Below are 22,867 nucleotides of genomic sequence, written 5' to 3' on the forward strand. Positions count from 1 at the left end.
ACAGACAGACAGACAGACAGACAGACAGACAGACAGACAGACAGACAGACAGACAGACAGACAGACAGACAGACAGACAGACAGACAGACAGACAGACAGACAGACAGACAGACAGACAGACAGACAGACAGACAGACAGACAGACAGACAGACATGTATCTTACCGGGTCAATGGGGTTGTACTGGATGGTGTACTCTATCTGTCCATTGGGTCCGTCATCGATGTCCGTCGCTCCATTGTTCCCCCAGAAACCAGAGAAGATGGTGGTTCCTACTGGGGTCAGCTGGGAACACAGTGAGACAAACACATCAGCCTGTCTGTCTGTCGATCGGCCTGTCTGTCTGTCTGCAGGCTGTCTGCCAGTGGACCTGTCCATCTGCCTGCTTCCATCTGTCTTTCTGATCACTCTCCACCTGACATCTATTACCACACCTCACTCCTTCTGATTCAACGGTCAGTCTTGTGTGCAATCGTGCTCATTCATATTTAAATCCTACCCAACCCGCCCCCAGCCTTCCCCAGTGTTGTCTGAACAGCGTGTCTGGAGTCAGCTTAATATCAGCTTCCATCAGGGGAGAATCGCATCATTTTCTATTTTATATTAGTAACTCATTCTGTGGTGTGACTGCTGGCGACCCGTGTAGGATTGGATCGCCCACGGAGGAAACACGTCTTAGTAGGTTTATTACGGTGCGTCTCGGGAACGCCAGTGGCTGTCCTCCAGCAGGAACCCGGGAATAATACGGGAACAGATAATGAGACGCAAGGCGCCGCTTTGAGCTCGTTAGAAAAGAGAGAGAGAGAGAGAGAGAGAGAGAGAGAGAGAGAGAGAGAGAGAGAGAGAGAGAGAGAGAGAGAGAGAGAGAGAGAGAGAGAGAGAGAGAGAGAGAGACAGACGGACGGACGGACGGACGGACGGACGGACGGACAAACAGATTGAGATGTGAAGTGATTATGAATTTAAAGGTAGAATGAAAGAAAGAAAATATAGAGGAGAACCAGAGACAGCGACAGAGAGAGGTTAAGACATTCTGGGAGAACCAAAGATACATAACTATATCTCTACCTTCCTCTATCTACAGTATCTATAGCTCGAGGAAGGTCGACAGATAGAGGACGTCAGAGAGAGAGAGAGAGAGAAAGAGGTCATAAGAAGGCAGACAAGGGGAAAGAGGGAGAGAGATACAGAGCATGAAGTGCTAGAGGGATGAAGAGAGGTAGGAAAAGTCAGAGAAAATAAGATAGAAAGATATGGCGAGAGAGAGATACAGGGAGAGAGATAGAGATACGGAGAAAGATATGCAGAGAGAATCAGGGAGAGAATGAAAAAGAGGATAAAAAGTTGATGAACAGATTGTGGCTGACAGCTTTTGGACGAGTGCGCGATAAGGACTTTGCCGGCAGCGACAAGCACCTGAACAACACACCTCCACTCCCACAAGACCCCAGCTCCACTCCTCCCCGCTAGTGCCAGCACTAACCACGGCGCTGGCAGCTAGTGAGACAGCTCTGTCAGCCGCTGTGAGGCGTCACTAGCTGCTTCAGGCCCCAGGATGCTACCGACACCCTGTCTGATTCCCACACTGACTGGAACACAGGTGATGCATTTGGGGGACATTATTTGTTAAAGATCCCATATCATGCTTTTTTTAGGATGAATAACTGCATTTGGGGGTACTACTAGAATACGGTTACATGCCTGTATGTTAGAAATACGCCTTTTTATTCTCAGACTGCTTATTTCTACAAAACCAATTTCAGCATCTTTCGAAAACACTCTGTTTTGTAATGTGTCGCTTTAACCCCCCCCTACTGAGTAGCCCGGTCTGCTGTGATTGGTCAGCACGCCCAAGAAGTTCATCGAGGGTAGCCGGGAGCCGCAACTTCTGCACTTCAGCCCCACCCACTGCACGTGACGCATCACACTGTTACGGCAGTAATGTTTGAGTGAAAACAAGCTGTTTTACGCGTTTATTGAGGGGCATCCTTGGTGGGAGACTTTAAACATTTATACTGAGGTCATATAAGTCTATGGCAAAGGGAAAAGTCTAAAAAGTATTATATCACCCCTTTAAATGCTTTTATGTGGTTTTCTGCTGTACCGCAAGGACAGCCATTTCAGTATAAGTTACCCCACTATGACCTTCCCCAGCCCTGTTTCTTTGTAGTGCAGCGTCATGTCTCATCTGAGGTACAAACTGCTTTTGTGGGCACACTCTACACCACTCGTCTGCCACCCATGTACAACCCACACCCTGGATTTCCTCCGACATCGGTTCTGGTGGGCCACCATGGACGCGGACAGCCAGAAGAGGGTCCTCCAACCGGTCACGGCCTGCTCCATCCCCTGCCTGTACCCAGTCGTCCTCGGGCTCACATGTCCTTGACCTTCGTCACTGGTCTTCCCCCATCCCAGGGTAACACCGCCATTCTCACCGTCATCACCATCGATTGGTTCTCCAGGACCACCCACTTCCTGGCCCTACCTAAGCTTCCCCTTTGCTTGACAGCTGACATTCTGGATCTCCACATTATCCGTCTACGTGGCATCCACTACAGCCATCGTCTCTGACAAAGGGCCCCAGTTTATATCCCGTGTTTGGCGAGCATTCTGCGCAGCACTGGGAGCCACCGACGACCTCTCTTAGGGGTCCGTTGGTATACCACCGTAAACCAACGGACCATCGGAGAGGGCTGACCAGGAGATGGAGGCTGTGCTCCGGTGCATTACCAACGCTAACTCGACTCTTCGAGATCCCAGCTCCCGTGGGTGGAGTTTGCACATAATTCACTCGACAACCCTTCCACTAGTCTAGGCTCGAAGGCGCCAGTGTTGGTGTACTTGGACCAAGCAACACGTGAAAGTTTGCTGTACAATGCACCCAGAGTGAGAGGGTCTGGCTCCTGTCTAAGGACCTTTCATTGAAAGGGACTTCCCAGATACTCGGCCCGAATATGTTGGTGTATTTGTGATTGAGTGCAAAGCCTGTGTCGACCAGCCCTCTGTCTCCCCCTTTGAAAGCCCCTCCTCAACCCAGGCTCATTGATAATCACCCTGCTCTCACAGTCCAGCGACTTCTTCGTTGAGGATGGGTATTCCAGTACCTCCCGGACTGGGAGGAGGGGTATGGACCGGAGGAAGGATCATGGATAAATCCTGGAACCATCCCTCATCTGGGACTTTAATAAACAACACTCCCCCCCCCCCCCCCCCCCCCCCCCACACACACACTCTGCGTCCCATCTCAAAATTGCTAACAATAATTTTTTTCTTCTTGCCCTCTGGGGTGCTAGGGAGAGGTGGTCTCATAAATATATGGCCTGTGAAGCCCTTTGAGACTGTAACTGTGATAAAGGGCTATACAAATACAATTGAATTGAATTGATCACCCATCCAGTTGTAAGTGTACGCCAGGTGGTGTCCATAGAGGGAGGGGTACCGTCACGCCGCCCACTCCTGCGTCTTAGCGTCACTGTCTCGCACTATCTAGTAACGTCGTCCGTTCATCTCCCTTTCTGTCCACAAACCTGCCAGCCATCTACTTCATCAGCACACAGTGTATCAACCCCCGGTTTCCAGACACTGTCTGCTAGATCATAGTTTAAGATTGGCCATCAGTATTAGGCCCCAGCCTGTCCACCCCCCTCACATGTCTGACTACCCGCCTGCCCCTCGCTGAGTCCTGCCTGTCCCTGCCTTTACTTATTTGTTGGCCTCAGTAAACTCCTTTATTATTTACTCTCTGTGTCCATGGTGAGCATCTGTTGAGCATCTTCGTGTGTGACTGTGTGTGTGTGTGTGTGTGTGTGTGTGTGTGTGTGTGTGTGTGTGTGTGTGTGTGTGTGTGTGTGTGTGTGTGTGTGTGTGTGTGTGTGTGTGTGTGTGTGTGTGTGTGTGTGTGTGTGCGTGCGTGCGTGCGTGCGTGCGTGCGTGCGTGCGTGCGTGCGTGCGTGCGTGCGTGCGTGCGTGCGTGCGTGCGTGCGTGGGTACCTCATTGACGGAGACGTAGTAGCGTGGCTGCTGGAAGCTGGGCACGTTGTCGTTGCGGTCGCGCACCACGATACGGACCTCATGCAGGATCACTGTGCCAAGCACGTTAGTACACTGCACCTGCACCACCAGGGATTGGATGGCGGAGGGGGGCTGGGGACGGAAACACACAGGGTTAGACAGTCGGATGGATAGAGGGACAGACTAACAGATAGAGAGATAGATGGATAGATCACGGTCTCCATTTAGACGGACAGACTAGGAATACGAACAAACAGACGTACGGACAGACAGATCGAAAGAATAGGAATACGAACAGATAGTCGTACAGACAGACCAACAGAAAGATAGATAGACAGAGGTAAGATAGATGGATGCATAGAGACGCACAGACATGCCGGCAAACAGACGCAGGACGATGAAGGACAGGTAGCTAGACAGACAGACAGACAGACAGACAGACAGACAGACAGACAGACAGACAGACAGACAGACAGACAGACAGACAGACAGACAGACAGACAGACAGACAGACAGACTTTAAGACAGACCGGTAGACAGTTAAGAAGTTGATAAGGAAAGACAGGATGTCGGACAAACAGGCAGGCAGACAGACGAATAGACAGACATACATTAAGACAGACCGGTAGACAGACAGGCAGAGGATGCCGTGCTGTGATCGGCTTACGTCTCGGTCCAGCACGCGGCCGGTGCTGTTGAGGTACAGGGCCTGCCGGCCGGGGTCCAGGATCACCCAGTGCTCCCCGTTATCCCTCAGAGACAGGGAGATGGTCTGGCCCGGCCCCTCCGCCACGCCGTTGATCTGCAGGTTCTCCACCAACACCGTGCCTGGAAGAGGACGTGAAGGTTGCGTCATGACACTGATGACATCATTACGTTGATTCACCGTGGGATTAAAATGGCTGTGTTCACTTCAACAGTGACGTTGTTCGCCCGTTCAACAATGTGTGGCAAAAGAAATTCTAAGTTATAAAAGTTGCTTCTTCTATAGCGTAATGTTGTTGGTTGTGATGATAACTTGTGGAAGTGGACCAGTTTAACTTTCAAACCAATGGTATTGTGTCGACTCCTCCGGGGTCGCACAGGGGATCCTGGGAGTTGCTGTTATTAGAAGGCTAGTTTGTCGTCCTTGTTTGTTACTAGGTTAAGTGTGGTTAATGGGTTCGGGGTGTTATTTAGTTGTGTGTTGTTCAATGTTAACGTTTATCGTTGCCGCCACTGTCACTGACTATGACATGTTTGTTCATTGGTTGTGCTGTTTTCTTGTGCGTTGTTGGTGTGGAATAAAAGTAGCCTGCAGTCGTGCGGTGTATGGGACGCAGAGCTAGTTGCTTTTTCTTATAGGCCTATGCAGTCCATCTCTGAACTCTGCTTTAGTCCTCAGGCAGTAGGTCTGTCAGTGCGTTTAAATGCAGAGTCATTATCGGATAAAGAAACGAATAAGACCTCAACCAGACTTTTGAAATGCATGTAAACACCTTTACCCGATATACTTCGGACCGAGATCGGTACATGAACAGACAAGCGAGATCGGATAAGAAAACCTAGATAACTCGATCATAGTCCGGTTTCTACCTGCATGTAAACCCGCGTCAGAGGATTTAGCGTTTTGCGCATGCTCGACATCTTGCGGCCGGGGGACGTGAGCCGGAAGTAGAAGGAGACGGAAGTCGTGTTGTTGTCGCCATAGACATATAAACAATTCTTATTTCTTTATGAATATAAATATTTAATTATTTCTTATATGTTTATGGTTGTCGCCGTCGGAAAATGAGGAGGATGGAGGAAGCCGGTGTCATGCCATTTCCCCCCACAAAGTGAAACCCCCTATCATCATCAACATGCATTCAAATCAGTACACACTACGCTTCGATTTCAAACAAGGCTGAATTAAAAGTATGTTTTCCTAAACGTTGGTCATCAACAAGGTTGTAAAGTAGTAACTTCGGGCACAACTGTCAAAATAAACGTTTTTTTCTTCTGACGTGTATACGATCTTGATTCATTCATTGCGCCGCGACCGAACTGACGGGGATATTCTCTGATATAGACCGCGTTGGGTTCTCCGACTCTGGTACTTTCACGACAAAGACTCGTAGTGGGGGTTACCTCGGCCATGGTGGAGAAGGAATTTGGGGGAAGGAATTTTGGCTTGGACTCTGAAGTCAAGATTAAAACGATACTTGGAGGAGAAAGGGATTGTTGCCGTATGCGGGTCAGTTCACTTCGGTTCCTTGTCGTTTCTCCGACGCTACATTGTTCCTACCTCTCCGGCAACGGAGCAGTCGGAGGAGTCCAGGGCCCCGTTTCCCGAAAGCATCTTTAGCCTAAATGGATCGCAGAGTGAGTCGTACGAGCATCGTACAGTTTTCACACCGTTTCCCGAAAGCATCTTTGGTAACGAACGTCTTAAAAACGCTCACGAGTCACGAGTAGCTAACGAGTGCTCCAGGGTACTCGTAGGACGCTAAGAGCCTCGTTAGCCTACTATAGCCTCAGTGGCGTAGCCAGCGGACATTCCTAGTATTGAATGCGTTTTATTATAACACATTGGTAATGGTGTATCACGTGCGTCTGAGCCTAATGTGGGCCATTATGTTCTTAGTTTGAGAGAGACAGTCCAGGAAATGTTTGAGCAGGCAGGGCACTTAAAATGTGTGAGAGAAAGTGGGGGGGATTTGTGAAGACTGACATAGGCTACTCATAAAACGTAGCATAAAATAATGTAAAAAAAATAAAAAATTAAAAATTGAAAAAAATAATTAAAATATTAAAAAAAATGCAAAGGAGCAGGCAAAAGACTGGGATATGTTGGGGATTGGTCACGTTGACGGGAATGTTTAGTGACATGTGGGAGGTCGGAGGGGGTTAAAAAAAAGTCTCAATCACTCTTCGACGTGCATGAAAACCAGCCGCGTAGTTATGAGGGAGGCCGTCCTCACACCGATCTTCCTTGTCGTCATCGTCCTCAATGTCCTCCGGTTCAACCAAAGCTACCCCAGCCTTAGCTGCAATTTTGTGCAACATAGCTGTCACACATATCACAGCGCATGACTTGGCCGGCGAAAACTGGAGCCCTCCGCTGGACTTGTGAAGGCATCTAAAGCGCAACTTCTACCTCCCGATCGTGCACTCAGGATTAGGACTGATATACATGTCGACCTAGGCTTAATCGATTGTGTTTTAATATCTTTAGCATTCATATTATTGCAATCTATTATTTTCGTAGGCTCCTCTGCGGTTGGCCTTGATCGGGAGATATTTTAACCCTTTTTAACCCCATTTTCCTCCGACATTCCTGCGTCTCCCCCTGCGTCATAGCCCGTTTCAGCACCATGTCAGTCGACAGGTACAATCCTACGATCGTCGTGAGTGCAGAGAATGCGCGTTCACGTTAAGAGGAGTTTCGGGAAACGCTCCAAAGAAATTATCGATGGTTCGAAAGATCCATCTTTCAAACCATCTTACGAGCGAAGATCCATCGATATCGGGAAACGGGGCCCAGGCGGAGGAGTCCGCAAACGATCGAGAGGTTGGAACAATGTAGCGTCGGAGAAACGACATGGAACCGAAGTGAACTGGCAGCTGCCTGAAAAAATCTTTCTCGAATGCCGCCTGTGTTTGTTGTTGCTGGGGCGTAGAGGTCAACCAGAATTGGCTCTATAACCACTTTTTGAAAGGGTAACAGCGCCATCCAGGGTAGCGGATTCAGCCATGCTCCGGCCATGCTCCGGCCATTATCCGATCTAAAGGCCATGTACGTTCGGATAATTGACGCGGTCCGTTCGAGTAGCAAAATCTGTATAAGGCTTAATCCAATCTAGCTGTCCCATGTAAACGCACTGAGTTTTTCCATCCACTGACCTGGTCCAGAAGGATCAAGTTTCAACGAGTACCTCGTGATGGCCTTTTTACCCGCAATAATCAATAATCGTATATTCCAATTAACCCGTCCGGATTCAAACACAGGTACATAATCCGGACGTCACCGGGAATCTTACATCTTAACATCTCACCCAGAATCCGAATAACACTGATCCAAAATGTTTGAACTTTTTTCACATGACCAAAAAATATGTGAGTGTTTAGTGTTTAACTGTTCTCATTGTCTCCTAAAGAGCTGCTTTCTATCCATTACGTTTTTCCATCTGAATTCCCACCATTTTTTGGTGCTAGTCGAAGTGCGTTAGGTTTTCGGTGTGGTATACCAGTCACTCATTGACAGTACAGTGTTCAAATCCAATTCCAAGTCTGTTTTTACACCTAGTGTTCTTCTCTCAATTAAGTTTTGTAAACCCCTGTACAGTTAAGAAACATTTTTTTAGGGTGTTTGTTGATATGAACTTGTCAGCACTCCAATGACTTAATTACCATCTATTGATATTCTTTTTTGAATTTCTGTGTCATAAAAATGTCTAAGTTGTAAGTACCTAAACGTATCCCTGTTTTCCAGGTTAAACTCAGTTTTTTGTTTTTCAAATGTTTTAAACATTTCTAACTCTACAAGTGTAAAAAAAAAAGCTGTTATTCCTTATTTGGTCCATTGAGCAAAAGAGCCATTTGTTTCTCCAGGTCTAGAGCGGGGAAGGCCAAATCAAAAATTTACTGTCCCCAGATAGTTTCTTTTTTTTGCCAACCTCATTCCATATGCCAAGTGTTCCTTCTTAAATTAAGTTTTCACCTTTTGGATCGGAATATTCTGGACCACCTAGCCTAGTCTGAGGAGGAGCCTGATATATATTTAACTCAATGTCCTTCCACCTGGCTTGATATTCTTGGGAGCACCAGTAAACAATGAATCTGATTCGAGCAGCATACTAATATTCTCTAAGATCTGGCAGTGCAAGGCCCCCAATTTCCTTGTCTAATTGGAGTGTCTTGAATCTTATCCTTGGCCTACCTCCTGCCCAAATAAACCGAGATATCAGTTTATCACAAGCTGTAAATTGGGATTCAGGGACACTACCTGGAAGTGATAGAAATTGGACCAACAACAACCTCGGCATCAAATTCAATTCTAATCAACCACCTCGCTATGTCCCTTTTTATATCCTACCATTTATATTACTATGATCTATTTCGTTTATTTTGTTGATGTCCTGAGTTATTAACACTCACAGACATTTTCTAAATTTAGCTTCCCACTTATGTCTGTCTGATTGCATTACATTACTAAGTTTGAGTAATGTTGAGTTTGGATCCTTGAGATAGGTGATAATATCATCTTCAAAAAGTCCTATAATATGTTCATCTGTTGCTATGGTGATTCCTGTCAGCTCTTTATTTTGTGGAATGGCCGGAGCGAGAGGTTCTCGGCTATAAACTGCAAACAGGGTGGGGCTAAGGCAGTATCCCTGGCGAGTCCCAAACAGCTTCGAGCTGTCAGTCAAAGGGCCATTGATCTTAATTCTGACTGATGGATTGCTATAAAGGGATTGTATGCAACTGACAACATTACTGAAGCCGAGCCCCTCAAGCACCCTGTACAGAAAAGGCCAGCTAAACCAGTCAAAAGCTTTCAGTGTCAATTTGACTTCAGTGAATGAAGTTAAAACTTGATCATTTATGACTTATATCATTAGGAAATAATGAGGGCACAAAGACTAATATTATTGTTGACAACTTCTATTCGTGTTTATTTATACCCACCCGCAGGTATAATAAATAAAATAACACAGATGGTTAACCCATTTAAATTCAATCCCACATTGTCCTCAATTACCGCAACTTGGAAGACAAGAACAAAACCAAAACAAATTAGAAAATGTATGACATAGAAATTCCCGTACGAATAAAGGGAGAGAGATAATAAGGAGATGGCGAGAAAATAAACAATACGATGAGATCTGGTTTGGTCCACTAACTACTGTCCAAGCTGCTCCAGGGCTCGTTCAACAGTGACTCTGCCTGCACTCGCTTCCTAAAACTTTGAACCACAACCGGCTTAGGAATGGTCTGTCTGTTGGTTGGAATGTACATACACCCAGAGAGCCTGTCTGTTGGTTGGAATGGAAATACACCCAGAGAGCCTGAGGTTGAATCATCATCAACAAGCAAGTTCACCTTTAATGACAGTGAAGCTGTCTCTACACTGCTCCTTTCCTCCTGCTCCATCGCTAACTGCTACTGCTCCACCGCTAACTGCTACTGCTCCACCGCTAACTGCTACTGCTCCACCGCTAACTGCTACTGCTCCACCGCTAACTGCTACTGCTCCAGCGCTAACTGCTACTGCTACTGCTCCACCGCTAACTGCTACTGCTCCAGCGCTAACTGCTACTGCTCCACCACTAACTGCTACTGCTCCACCGCTAACTGCTACTGCTCCAGCGCTAACTGCTACTGCTCCAGCGCTAACTGCTACTGCTCCACCACTAACTGCTACTGCTCCAGCGCTAACTGCTACTGCTCCACCGCTAACTGCTACTGCTCCAGCGCTAACTGCTACTGCTCCACCGCTAACTGCTACTGCTCCACCACTAACTGCTACTGCTCATCTCGTCGAAGGCATAGCAAATGTGCAACACGAGGAAGGTGGAAAAAGAAGGATCAGATCAGACCAGAATAGACCGGAACAGACACGGGAATACGATGTTGAAGAAGACAATTTCCACCAATGAGAGAAACGATTCCCCTTTTGGAACAACGAGAGAAAGGTTTTTTTTGTGTGGCATTTGACTGTGAGTTTGAGTCCCTACTGGTTCCAGATGAGCTGGTTGAAATAGGATTAGAACCACCAGGAACAGAGTATGTACGCTCCGAGCAGTTCTGTCGTTTGGGTGTTTTGGGAAGGTGGGAGAAAACAAAGAAGACATCACACAGCCGGCCATGCTTTTCAAGCGCTCATGTTTGATTCATGTTGTGATTTCTTCACGTTGTGATTTCTATTAAAAAAACTTTTGAATAGCATTTCAGGCCCCCTACTGAGTCTGTGCTAGTCAATTAGACAATAGACTCATTAACTACTATTCACAATGGACCCTTTAATTAGTTGCTCAAAAATGGGGCAAAATAGAAGAAAATTATTGAAATTACCACCGAAAAAAACCTAGTTGGAAGAGTAAACACATTTTTTAAGCGACTCCATGGAGCTGGTGTTCTGGAGGGAGCAATTACCATGTCCAGCTCTCTGCATTATTCATGCACAACCAGGACTTCACACTCCATGGGTGTGTGTGTGTATTTTTGGGTTTGTGTGTGTGTGTGTGTGTGTGTGTGTGTGTGTGTGTGTGTGTGTGTGTGTGTGTGTGTGTGTGTGTGTGTGTGTGTGTGTGTGTGTGTGTGTGTGTGTGTGTGTGGGCGTGTGAGTGTGTGGGCGTGTGAGTGTGTGTGTGTTTCAGGGTTGGGGTGGGAGGTTTTTTGGGGTTTGAGTGTGTGTGTGTGTGTGTGTGTATGTGTGTGTGGGGGAGAGATTAGTTTGTGTGAAAGCTCAGAGACTGAGAGGGACTGCACCTAACATCTGGCAACCCATAATATTCAGGAACACACAGTGGTACACACACACGCACAAACAAACAAACACACACGCACACATGAACACACGCACACACACACACAAACAATTGGTAAAACCAGTGTATTTGTGTATGTGTGTGAGTACAGGTGAGTGTTTGTGTGTGCATGTTTGTGCATGTGTGTGTTTATATCTAAGTTTGTCTGTGCAAGCGTCTGTGTACGCTCAAAAAAAGCTAGAGAGACACAGCGAGAGACAGCTAGAGAGAGAGAGAGAGAGAGAGAGAGAGAGAGAGAGAGAGAGAGAGAGAGAGAGAGAGAGAGAGAGAGTGAGAGCAAGATAGAAGCAACTGCAGCATTAGGGATTTAAGTTTGGTATGTATGGTCGTCAATTCAAGAATATTTTTCCTTGATCGTGTATACTTGTATGTGTGTGTGTCTGTTTTTGAGAGTGTGTACATCCAAGAACGATCGTGCACCTAAGTTTCTGTTTTCATGAACTTAACTACTTCACCATGGGGTAAAACAGTCCACAGAAGAACAGAAGTGGGAGAAAAACCAAGAGAGGAAACAGGAAAAGAAGGGCTTAGATCACAGCAGGTATGGAGGGGGAATGCAAATAGACAAGAGGTACACAACAGATGGAGAGACTACGTGGCCAGGAAGCACAACCGCTCATATGAGCATATATATACGACCTCCCTCGTAGTACAAATACGCACCCAATTTAAGAAAATGCAACCAAAACAAAGCTTTGGGTGAACACATAGAAAAAGTACACAAGGCAATACAAAAAACAAAACCACAACCACAATTCACTCAAACCGTAAAAGGGTAGGTCCAAGGTACCTTGATAAACCGACAATTTACTTGGTTGCTGCCCTGAATTACATCACATCAAGGCTTGTACTGGAAAACATTCAAGTGTATTTTCATCAGGGATATTCACAGTAAGTAATTTCGGATTTGCTCTAAACTTTAACAGCTTTGAAATGACCAACATCATGCTCGAAAACACTTGAAGGTTGCTGGGCATTTCAGAAGACATTTTGAGTAAATTATCAAAATATTGGCATCAGAAAAGCCAAAACATATGCTTGGCTTCTCTTGTTTATGCTCTTCTCTAGTTGGCGTTAGTTTTGAAAATCACTGTCCGTCATTCTGGGATATAACAAAAGTGACAGACAGACAGCATCCAATCAGCGACAAGGAATCTTGTACTTACACTTTCAATTTTGAGTTCATGTAATTGTGAAGATAGGGTTAGTGTTTTCTATTTGTGTTTTCTGAGAGAGAGATAGAGACAGAGAGAGACTGAATGAAGAAGAGAAAGAGGGAGAAGAGGGAAAGAAGCAGAGAGAGCGAATGAATGAGAGAGAGAGAGAGAGAGAGAGAGAGAGAGAGAGAGAGAGAGAGAGAGAGAGAGAGAGAGAGAGAGAGAGAGAGAGAGACAGAGAGAGACAGAGAGAGACAGAGAGAGAGAGAGAGAGTGAATGAGAGAGAGAGAGAGAGAGAGAGACAGAGAGTGACAGAGAGAATGAGAGAGAGAGAGAGAGAGAGAGAGAGAGAGAGAGAGAGAGAGAGAGAGAGAGAGAGAGAGAGAGACAGAGAGAGAGAGAGAGAGAGAGAGAGAAAGAGAGAGAGAGAGAGGAACATGAAGAAGGAGAAAACAGTAGAAGTCAGAAACGCCTGCTATGGGCTGCATTGTATTCCTCCGTCTGCAGGACATTAGTTGAGATGAATGGGAGTCCTGGTCGGCTGCCCCCCAGATACAAACAAACCTCTGAGCCCCCCAAAACCTCATTACCGGGCCCAGCGGCTCCTCGGGTCAGCCCACTAAGACACACAGCCCCCACCCCCCCTCCCTCGGCCCACATCACCTCTGGTTCATTCTGCAGAAGGAAGGCGCAGGAGACGAAAAGAAGGAAGGAAAGAAGGAAAGAAAAGAAGAACAAAAAAAACTGACGGCGTGAAGAGCAGACAGTTAAGATGAAATATAAGCCCATCTGCTCACATATAATACCCATAACCCGCCTAATGGCAGCAGCCAGCGGCGTCTAATTCTGAACGTTAAGAGAGCGTTCGGCCCTTTTTAATGATACACCAAGCCCCCACCCAAACTTCATCCGTCTCTCGACTGATTGAAACAAAAGGCCATTTGTCCTAACCCCCCCCCCGCACACACACACACACCTCCTACTGTAGGGAAAACATTGTCAAAATCATCACGGGACAATTCACCCTCAAACCGTTCTGTAGGAGACACTGGTTCACCATTAGTGCTTAATGCCAGGTGAATATTTATTCACAGGCCCCGATGTGCCCATGTGTGTGTGCAGGTTTGTGTATATTTGTGTGTGTGTGTGTGTGTGTGTGTGTGTGTGTGTGTGTGTGTGTGTGTGTGTGTGTGTGTGTGTGTGTGTGTGTGTGTATCTGTGTGTGTGTGTGTGATGCATCCTAATACAACCAGAAAAAGAAAAACAAACACAGTATGTATTCGTCAAAAAACATTATGTTATTATTTATCATTACAAATAATATAAAACATTATGATATTCTCTTTCTCAAATGAAATCCACATCAGTGAGGTGCAGAAGTAAGAGTAACAGCTCACAGCCGGCTGTGTTAGGAGCACAGACCTGTGTACACGTTTAGAATAATAAGAAGTCATGTTATGTGCCTTTTGAAAGGGTATGTTGTTATCTATGGTGGGACTGGATTAGTGGAGTAGGGGGGACCAACAGCAGAGTGGTATGCAGGTGGAGCTCAGGCCCACATTTATTGTGCCCCTTATCAGTCAGTCTGTACTCGCCAGCGGAAAGCAGCCGTTATCGCCTTAATGATTCATTTAAAGCTTTGGGCCGATGACATTGGTTTGTGTGTGTGTATTGTTTGTAGTGTGTTTGTGTGTTTGTGTGTGTGTGTGTGTGTGTGTGTGTGTGTGTGTGTGTGTGTGTGTGTGTGTGTGTGGGTGTGTGTGTGTGTGTCTATATGTGTGCAGTGACAAAATGTATGTGTGTGCTTAATCACATGCATGTGTATGTTCCGTGTGTGTGTGTGTGTGTGTGTGTGTGTGTGTGTGTGTGTGTGTGTGTGTGTGTGTGTGTGTGTGTGTGTGTGTGTGGCTGTGTGTGTTTGTTTGTGTGTGAGGTACGGTAGTAATGGTTGCAATTTATAAACATTTGTCAACTCAATGGTTGTAATTGCTCTTTCAACAACCAACAACATCATGACGGTCTGATAAAAATATCTCCATCTCCTTAAAAAAAAATAAGGACAACCAACTGCAAAAAAAATAAACAATTCCTGTGATGAGACAATGAGAAAAATGTTAAGAAATAGATAAAAGCTTTTCAGTTTGAGGAGAAAAAAGATCAACCGAGGAAATTGCCCAACAACTCAACCGAACCATTGAGACAGTGTGAGAGTCAGTCATTGTGGACAGCGAGATGTTATAATAGAGGTTAGTCTATTACACAGTAATTACCTGGGTCATTAGCTTAGCCTGGGGTTCGCCCTGACGGTTGGTTAATGAGCAAAGCGGTGAGTGTTTGTGAATGTTTGTGTGGGGGGGAGGGGTAGAGTTAAGTGTGGTGTTTGTGGGCTTCTGGTATATTTGTGCGGCTGGGTGTGTGTGTGGTTGTGTGCGTTTCTACGTAAACAGATGTATATATGTGCATATGAGTGTGTGTGTGTGTGTGTGTGTGTGTGTGTGTGTGTGTGTGTGTGTGTGTGTGTGTGTGTGTGTGTGTGTGTGTGTGTGTGTGTGTGTGTGTGTGTGTGTGTGTGTGTGTGTGTGTGTTTTTGTCTATACAGTGGTGTATTTGTGCTTACAGTTGTGTGTGCTTGTGTGGGTGGGTGCTTGGGCTAATGTGTGGATGCCTTCTGTTGTGCGCTTTCCTTCTAGTGTGTGTTTGCCTTCCGGTGTGTGTTTGCCTTCTAGTGTGCGTTTGCCTTCTAGTGTGTGTTTGCCTTCCGGTGTGTGTTTGCCTTATGGTGTGCGTTTGCCTTCAAGTGTGTGTTTGCCTTATACTGTGTGTTTGCCTTCTTCCTTCTGATTCAAATATGGTTACAGGTTCATAAAGCCTCTGTTCTAGAAATGTCAAGGACGCGCCAGGAGAAGCTATCATGGTAATCGTCCTTTCCTGTTGCACAGTGGACGACGCAGACGGGATTTGATCAGCAGGTTAAACCCTGCATATATACGCCTCTCCTATCTTTTAATTTCCTGGAGCCCATGATGCGATTTACCGCTACCGGAAACCAGGCTGAACGAACATACGATTCGTGAACGACTCCTCCCAGTTCAGTTCAGATTCACCGGAAACTCCACTGAACGTGGAGGAGTCGTTCGCGATTCAGCCTAGCCTAGTCTCCGGTAACGGTGAATCGCATCATGAAATGCACGCCATTGCATGGTTCTTAGCTGAGTCAGTCAGACTCAGTGGAGTTAGTGCTACCGGAAACTCGTTCGTATGTGCAGTCGAGTTTCCGGTGAATCGAATGGTGAACGAGACGACCGAACGAATGAGAGAGACGAACCGGTTCGGTTCGTTCATTCTAAAGACTCGTTCATTCGAACCGGTTTGCGAACGAACAAGCCAACACCGGGCCTGGGTCGCTCACACTAGCTTGCTGTGGGCGTGCATGAACCATGAACCAACTTGTCGGCGGCTGGCTGTAAACAGTACCGTGCCTATGAGTAACGTATTAATCGCGAGACTCAACGAATCGATGACCAAATTCCTTGCCAACGCTTTTAGTAATAGATTTTTATTGATTTTATCGATTCGTTTTTGCAGCCCTAGTTTTACTATATCTTTATATTGCAACTCCTGCACTTTATCTTTGCTATTCTTCCTTCTCCGTGGCGGTCGGGTCTTCCTCTTCGTTCTCTCTCATCTTCTCTCTCACTTTTTCTCTATCAGTCATTTGTATCCAACCTCTTCCTCTCCCTATAGACTCCCTCTCTCCCCTTTTCTCCCTCTCCCTCTCCAACGTCCGTTAGTTCCCCCCTCAACATTAGTTTTAGTCCCTCTTCCTCTCTCTTCAACATTATTTGTTAGTCCCTCTCCCTCTCTCTCTCCAACATTATTTGTTAGTCCCTCTCCCTCTCTCTCCCCAACATTATTTGTTAGTCCCTCTCCCTCTCTCCAACATTATTTGTTAGTCTTTCTCCCCCTCTCTCTTCAAAATGATGTGTTAGTCCCTCTCACTCTCTCCAACATTATTTGTTAGTCCCTTTCTCTCTCTCCAACATCATTTGTTAGTCTCTCTCCCTCTCTCTCTTCAACATTATGTGGTAGTCCCTCTCTCTCTCTCTCCCTGTCTCTCTCCATCATTATATGTTAGTCCCTCTCCCTCTCTTTCTCTCCAACATGATTTGTTAGTCCCTCTCTCTCTCAGACATTATTTGTTAGTCTCGCTCCCTCTCTCCCTAACATTATTTGTTAGGGAGCTGTTACACCCTAGCATATTGGTGTGTTTTAATTTAACCCTGGAGCCTTCCCCTGAGAGTGAGGTCGGTTTGGGGTGGTGTGAATGCTTATTCAACCTCGAACCAAACATACTGCCTCTAGTCTGCCTGAACAACGGACTTTTGGTCCGTTTCATAGTTGATTCAGGTTAGGGTTTGCCTGCATTTAGACTTGGTGTAATCATGAGTTGAAAGCACCCATCAGACTTTGTTCAGGTTAATTTAAAAGGCAATTTTGTGGTCCAAGTAAATAAAACCTCAAATTGGGGTTGCTACCTTATTATTATTATTATTATTATTATTAACAGCAACCTCTGAGTTGAGTCTAACAAACTATTCATACGTTTTCATGTACTCGATGATTCTTGCAGTTTTTTGGGTTAGATCTTTGTTGAATGCACTTTCTGTAGGTCTCTCTCTCTCTCTCTCTCTCTCTCTCTCTCTCTCTCTCTCTCTCTCTCTCTCTCTCTCTCTCTCTCTCTCCAACAATATTTGTAGACTCTCTCTCTCCTCTCTGCCTCTCTCATTGTAACATTATATTTTAGTCACCTTCTCTCCCCCCAAAATGATTTGCTCGTCTCTCTCTCCCCTCAGCCTGGAGGAAGCTGCTCCACATTAAGTCCACACTGCCAGAGAGAGCATTGGCATTCAGAGTATGAATCACTCCAATTTACCGCAAATCATTTCTAAAACACACACACACACACACACACACACACACACACACACACACACACACACACACACACACACACACACACACACGTGAACAAATCACAGTTCAGAATACTCTGCAGCATAACTATAGCGACAAATATAGCCACCCTCTACCATAAATGATTCCTTAAACAACCACACACACACTGAGGTAAACTCTGTCACCTACAAACAAATGCAGACTTTCTCTCTCACACATACCCACACACACACACACACACACACACACACACACACACACACACACACACACACACACACACACACACACACACACACACACACACACACACACACCCGCAGGCCCTGACATCCTCGTCTATCACCTGGCTGCTAGCTTGCCGAGATGAAGATGTCAACATTCCAACCAAGCCATTCACACATTGAGTCCAGTTTGGCAGCTTGCGGCGGTAAGCAGCATCTCGTGTGTCGTACACGATGCACCGCATCTTTGACTGAGTTTTTAGAATGTGCACGCCGGCTAGCAAGAGCACAGCCCCCAGCACCCCTGCCGTTGGTATTGCTTCGCTGCCCGGTGTGTAGGTTATACATCACAGACTCTGTGATGTGTAGAGACTGATGCTGTTGGTGTTCACATCACGCCCGTCACACCTCTGTGCTACCGGAACGCTGGCATGGTACCTCAGATAACAACAGGGGCAGCAGAATAGTGGTATCTTTCTATAAAAAGGTATATCATTTGGTACAAATTGCGTTTAACAATCCCTTGCGTATTATGGATGTTTGGATATTATACCCTCATACGATTTCTCTCACGCTGATACATGCACACACAACATGCATGTAAACAAACATTGCCACACACACACAACCTTGCACAAATACATACAACACACACTCACACAAACATACACACACACAACCAAAAACAAAAATACAAATAACAACGCACACACACACACACACACACACACGCACGCACGCACGCACGCACGCACGCACGCACGCACGCACGCACGCACGCACGCACGCACGCACGCACGCACATAATGCTGCAAGAAGCCACATAATGCGCGGGCTTGCCCTCATATCTCCATAAAGGACTTGATTTAGCGACCCCAGCGTAATCAGCTTATTGCTAACCCAAGCAATACAAAAATGACTTAACTCAGTTTATAAAGATCCCTGCCGGTTCCCCTTCTCCAAAGCCATTTACTCCAGCTCAGATGGTAATTCTCCCATCTGAGTATCAGGGAAACTGGGTTTCCCCGGGTCGACTGGGGATTCGCTAGCATCAAAGAGAACTGGCTAACCATGGAGCCACTATGTTCATAAAGAGTATCTGCAGGAAGGCCTAAGCTCTAGTGGGATGGCTCCGGGTTTAGGCCTACTCACTTTTTCTGCAGCCTGACATGTGAATTGAGTCACTATTCACCTGTCAGCAGCCAACTTAATCCGAAGGGGATAAGTGATTAAACACGTCTTTCCTGAATTATACATAAATTAATACACACATGCAGCCCCCGAGAGTGGAGGTGTGCGGAGGTGGGTCAAGACCACGGGCTTCCGCTGTGCTGTATAATAAATGTCAGCCGCTAAGTGTGGCTAACCGTGGTAACATACATAATGAATAAGAGAGTTTCAAGGACTGGGTAGAAGAGCCCAGAAGATACATTGATATATAAACATGCATAATATAGTACGAAGCCATTGGGATGAATAGGCCAAGTCCTCTAATGAAAGCTGAGTGAAATGAATAATGAATCCAATGCCAACTCTAAAGGCTCATAGCATTAGCCTGTAACATTAGCTAGTTAGCGAGTAGCAATAGCCAACAGCTGACTAGCTGCGGCCTTACTTGCCAGAAGCTCATTCATTGAACATTTGCAACTTAAGTTCATATTAATGTCATCTGATACATGCTATCGCATAAAGAAACGTGCCTAGACTTTCTCCCAGAAAAAATTTGATGACAAGATTTTATTTTTAATGACGGACAAGAGGTTAATTTAAGTCTTGTCATGGCTAGGTTATGGTGAACATCAAAGATAATGGCTGGAATGTAGCCTTCGTACCAAACATAATCAAGTAAACATAAACTAATTAAAATATGGACTAGACAATGATATTCTATAATTTGAATTGTGAATTACTGCTTCATTATAACTAAATGTAAATTCAGCGGAACAGAACATGGTAAATTATTTAAAATGTTCATCAAATCTCCTCATTTTACATAAATATTTAGTAAATGCATCAAACATAATTGTAGGTATAGCAAAGATGTTGTGACAAATAAATATGTATCACATTTAACTTTGTTTAACGTAAATTAGATACACATATCCAGCATTCTGACAGTTGTAAAAGCTGCTCAACTTAATTGATAGTTTACCAGCGGTCTAATAAATGAACGTAAGGGGACTCTCTGATAATGGTGATTTTGAGTGATTTCAAGGCATTAAGTGGGGGTCTCCCCTTGTGTGAATTAGGATTGTGTTTGTCGGTCACCAAGGCCCACAGAGAACCATGAGACAACCCTAATCACGTTGCTTATTCACAAATTCAAATACTGCGTCACCTCTAATTAATGTCAGTGAAGATGGATGCATGCGTGAAAACACACACATGCAAACAGAAACACACAAACACACACACACATACACACAGACACACACTAACAAAGAACATCATTACTGCAGATATTATTATGATAAGTCCCAGAGCTCTGTCCTCATCTTCTTTTTCTTCTTTTGCTTTGTGTCCTTATCTCGTGTCCTTCTTTTCTCTCCTGCTAAAGTTGCTTTCCAACTCATTTTGGAACAGTATTTCCTCCCTGCCTTTAAAAATAAGCATGTCATCCATCAACAAGACCGAATGCTAGTTTCTGCATAGTGCCTTGTTTTCAAATGTCTAAGCATCACCTCTGTAGAAATAACTAACCACTTCCAAGACCAACTAAACAAAAGAACAAAAACGTCTTTCAAAATAATTATTCTCACAGTTTGGCAGTTTGGAAATTATGTGGTACACCAAAATACTTGATTACAGCTTCATAAAAACTTTCTTCTTTTATTTACTGAGGCACCTCATTTTAGCTATTGATGGATTCAAACTTTATTTTTTAATTAATTGTTCAGGAGGCATTTTGATTGTCCAAAACAAACATCCAGGTGAGACTGACTGCCTTTCTGTTTTCAATCTCAACACCAAAGTGCAATGGCAACATGATTGACAGTCAGAAAACATCTGTTTCTGCTGGAGTCTAGCGGAGCAGAAATGAAAAAAAGTGGAAATGAAGAAATGTCACCTGACAGGTCCAGAGCAAATATAAATATATTCCTCTCTTTCTGCCGGCCCTCTGAACCCCTCTTCAATTAATAAACACAACCTCTCTCTTCCATAATGAAGGCCCTTTTGGCACCATAGATTTAGTGTGGAAAAACCCTACCCTATCATACCTTCGTCAGCTGATCCACCACAGGATTAAAACACTACAATAATTGTGACAACTGTTTCCCAGACTGTTCAGTAAAGAGGATGGCCGAGGAATGGAACAGAATAATAGAAACTACATCATAAATATATAAAACAAAACATTGCCACATTTTCTGTTCAATTTTGTTTGATCCCAAGTTCAAATCCTGTCATCTGCCAGAACTTGTTGGCAGTTAGAGGTTAGAACTATTGTTGGAGATATTGTGAGATACCATACAAAACAGGGGACCATTTTGACTGGAGATGCTCTGAAAGTCTGGAGGGAGCTCAGCTCATAGGAGAATGTGTCTGAATGCCAGGAAGTCACAATGTGAAAGGCTGTAGAACACTTTTACTTTGAAAAAAACAATTAGCATCCACTGTAGCTGATTTTTTTTTTTGCCATTTGATAATAGCACAAATTACATTTGGGAATTAAGGGTCCTTGCACTTGTTTATATTTAATTTGTTATTCTTTGTTTAAATTCAAGGCAGCTCTCTAAGAACATCAATGCACAATATTCAACCCTCTTGATTTGATTTTTCTTGCATATGAAAATGTGAGGACAGCTTAATTTAGATGCTACCGCTAACTGCAAAGCTAACACTAGTCATGGTGCTAATGCTAGATATGATCAAAATAACCTTTTCCCTAAAGTATTGGTAACGCAACATCAATTTCAGTCACAAGGAATGTATAAGCATTTAGTTCATGATGATCTAATTTGAGGATTTGAGGATTGTTAATAACTAAATAGGGGTCCTTTAACACTGACGCATACAAAGGTATATGTTTTTATTTTTTTTTACAATCTGGATAACTTTCACTTCCAAATATTTAATGGTATGATCATTTAGAGTATTATTATTTGATCTTTAAATCATCAGTGTTTGCCCCGGCTTCATCAAACATATTGATTTCCCTATTCGATAAATGCATACTAATGCAGACATATACAGTCAAACAAACAAGCCTCATGTATTTAGGAGTGGGGGTGAAGACAGCTGAAAACCACAATTGTTGTGTTTCTAATATTTTCTGATTGTTCTTCATCTTAAAATGTTTAAATATAGAAGGACACACGTGTTTATGTGCACTGATTTTTCAAAAAAACAAAAATAAATTGTACTTTACCATTTGGGCTCTCTTCATCTATGGCCACAATAGTCGCCGGGGGACCCGAGCGAGAGAGCTTACATTCTAGAGAGGGAGAGAGACAGAGAAAATATTTTATTCATAGTATATTACCATTTACCTATATTTGTTTGTATATTATTTTTGTTTGTGACGGTATTTGTATGTATATAATACTGTCCACATAAAACAAATAATGGTTACACCAAATTGAACACTGTCAAAATGTACAGATATCACATTTCCATCAGTTCCATTTGGCCAATGAATCTGTCGTATTTGAAAGATTCAAAAAAATTCTAAGGTTGCCCATCTATGCAGATGGTGTGAATTTATGTTGTAAAGAAACCAATACACATAACACATTAGGGAGAGATTGAAAGAAAATAATACTGTGTAGAGAGAGAGAGAGAGAGAGAGAGAGAGAGAGAGAGAGAGAGAGAGAGAGAGAGAGAGAGAGAGAGAGAGAGAGAGAGAGAGAATTTTCTTTCTCTTTTGTTGAATCAAATAAAAGACATCGCATTAAACATGGAATATTTTTCCATCAGTGGAGTCTACTGAACATATCACATCCCCATAGCACCACCGCTGGTTGAACCCAAAACGATTCTGACTAAACAGAGACCCAAGTATCC

At 44.5% G+C, this 22,867-nt stretch overlaps 1 protein-coding gene across 1 annotated transcript in view; it reads right to left on the reverse strand.

Moving 5' to 3' along the window:
- The window catches only part of LOC130371258 (protocadherin-15-like), a 191,955-nt gene that overhangs the window by 143,820 nt on the left and 25,268 nt on the right, over positions 1-22,867 (reverse strand). The window contains exons 4-7 of the mRNA XM_056576975.1: positions 22,233-22,298; positions 4,682-4,842; positions 3,994-4,146; positions 166-285 (exon numbers count right to left, since the gene is read on the reverse strand). Of these exons, the coding sequence (XP_056432950.1) occupies positions 166-285; positions 3,994-4,146; positions 4,682-4,842; positions 22,233-22,298 (500 nt within the window). The remainder of the gene's footprint in view (positions 1-165; positions 286-3,993; positions 4,147-4,681; positions 4,843-22,232; positions 22,299-22,867) is intronic.

The sequence above is a fragment of the Gadus chalcogrammus genome, chromosome 18 (genome assembly GCF_026213295.1).
Source record: "Gadus chalcogrammus isolate NIFS_2021 chromosome 18, NIFS_Gcha_1.0, whole genome shotgun sequence".
NCBI classification, from domain to species: domain Eukaryota; kingdom Metazoa; phylum Chordata; class Actinopteri; order Gadiformes; family Gadidae; genus Gadus; species Gadus chalcogrammus.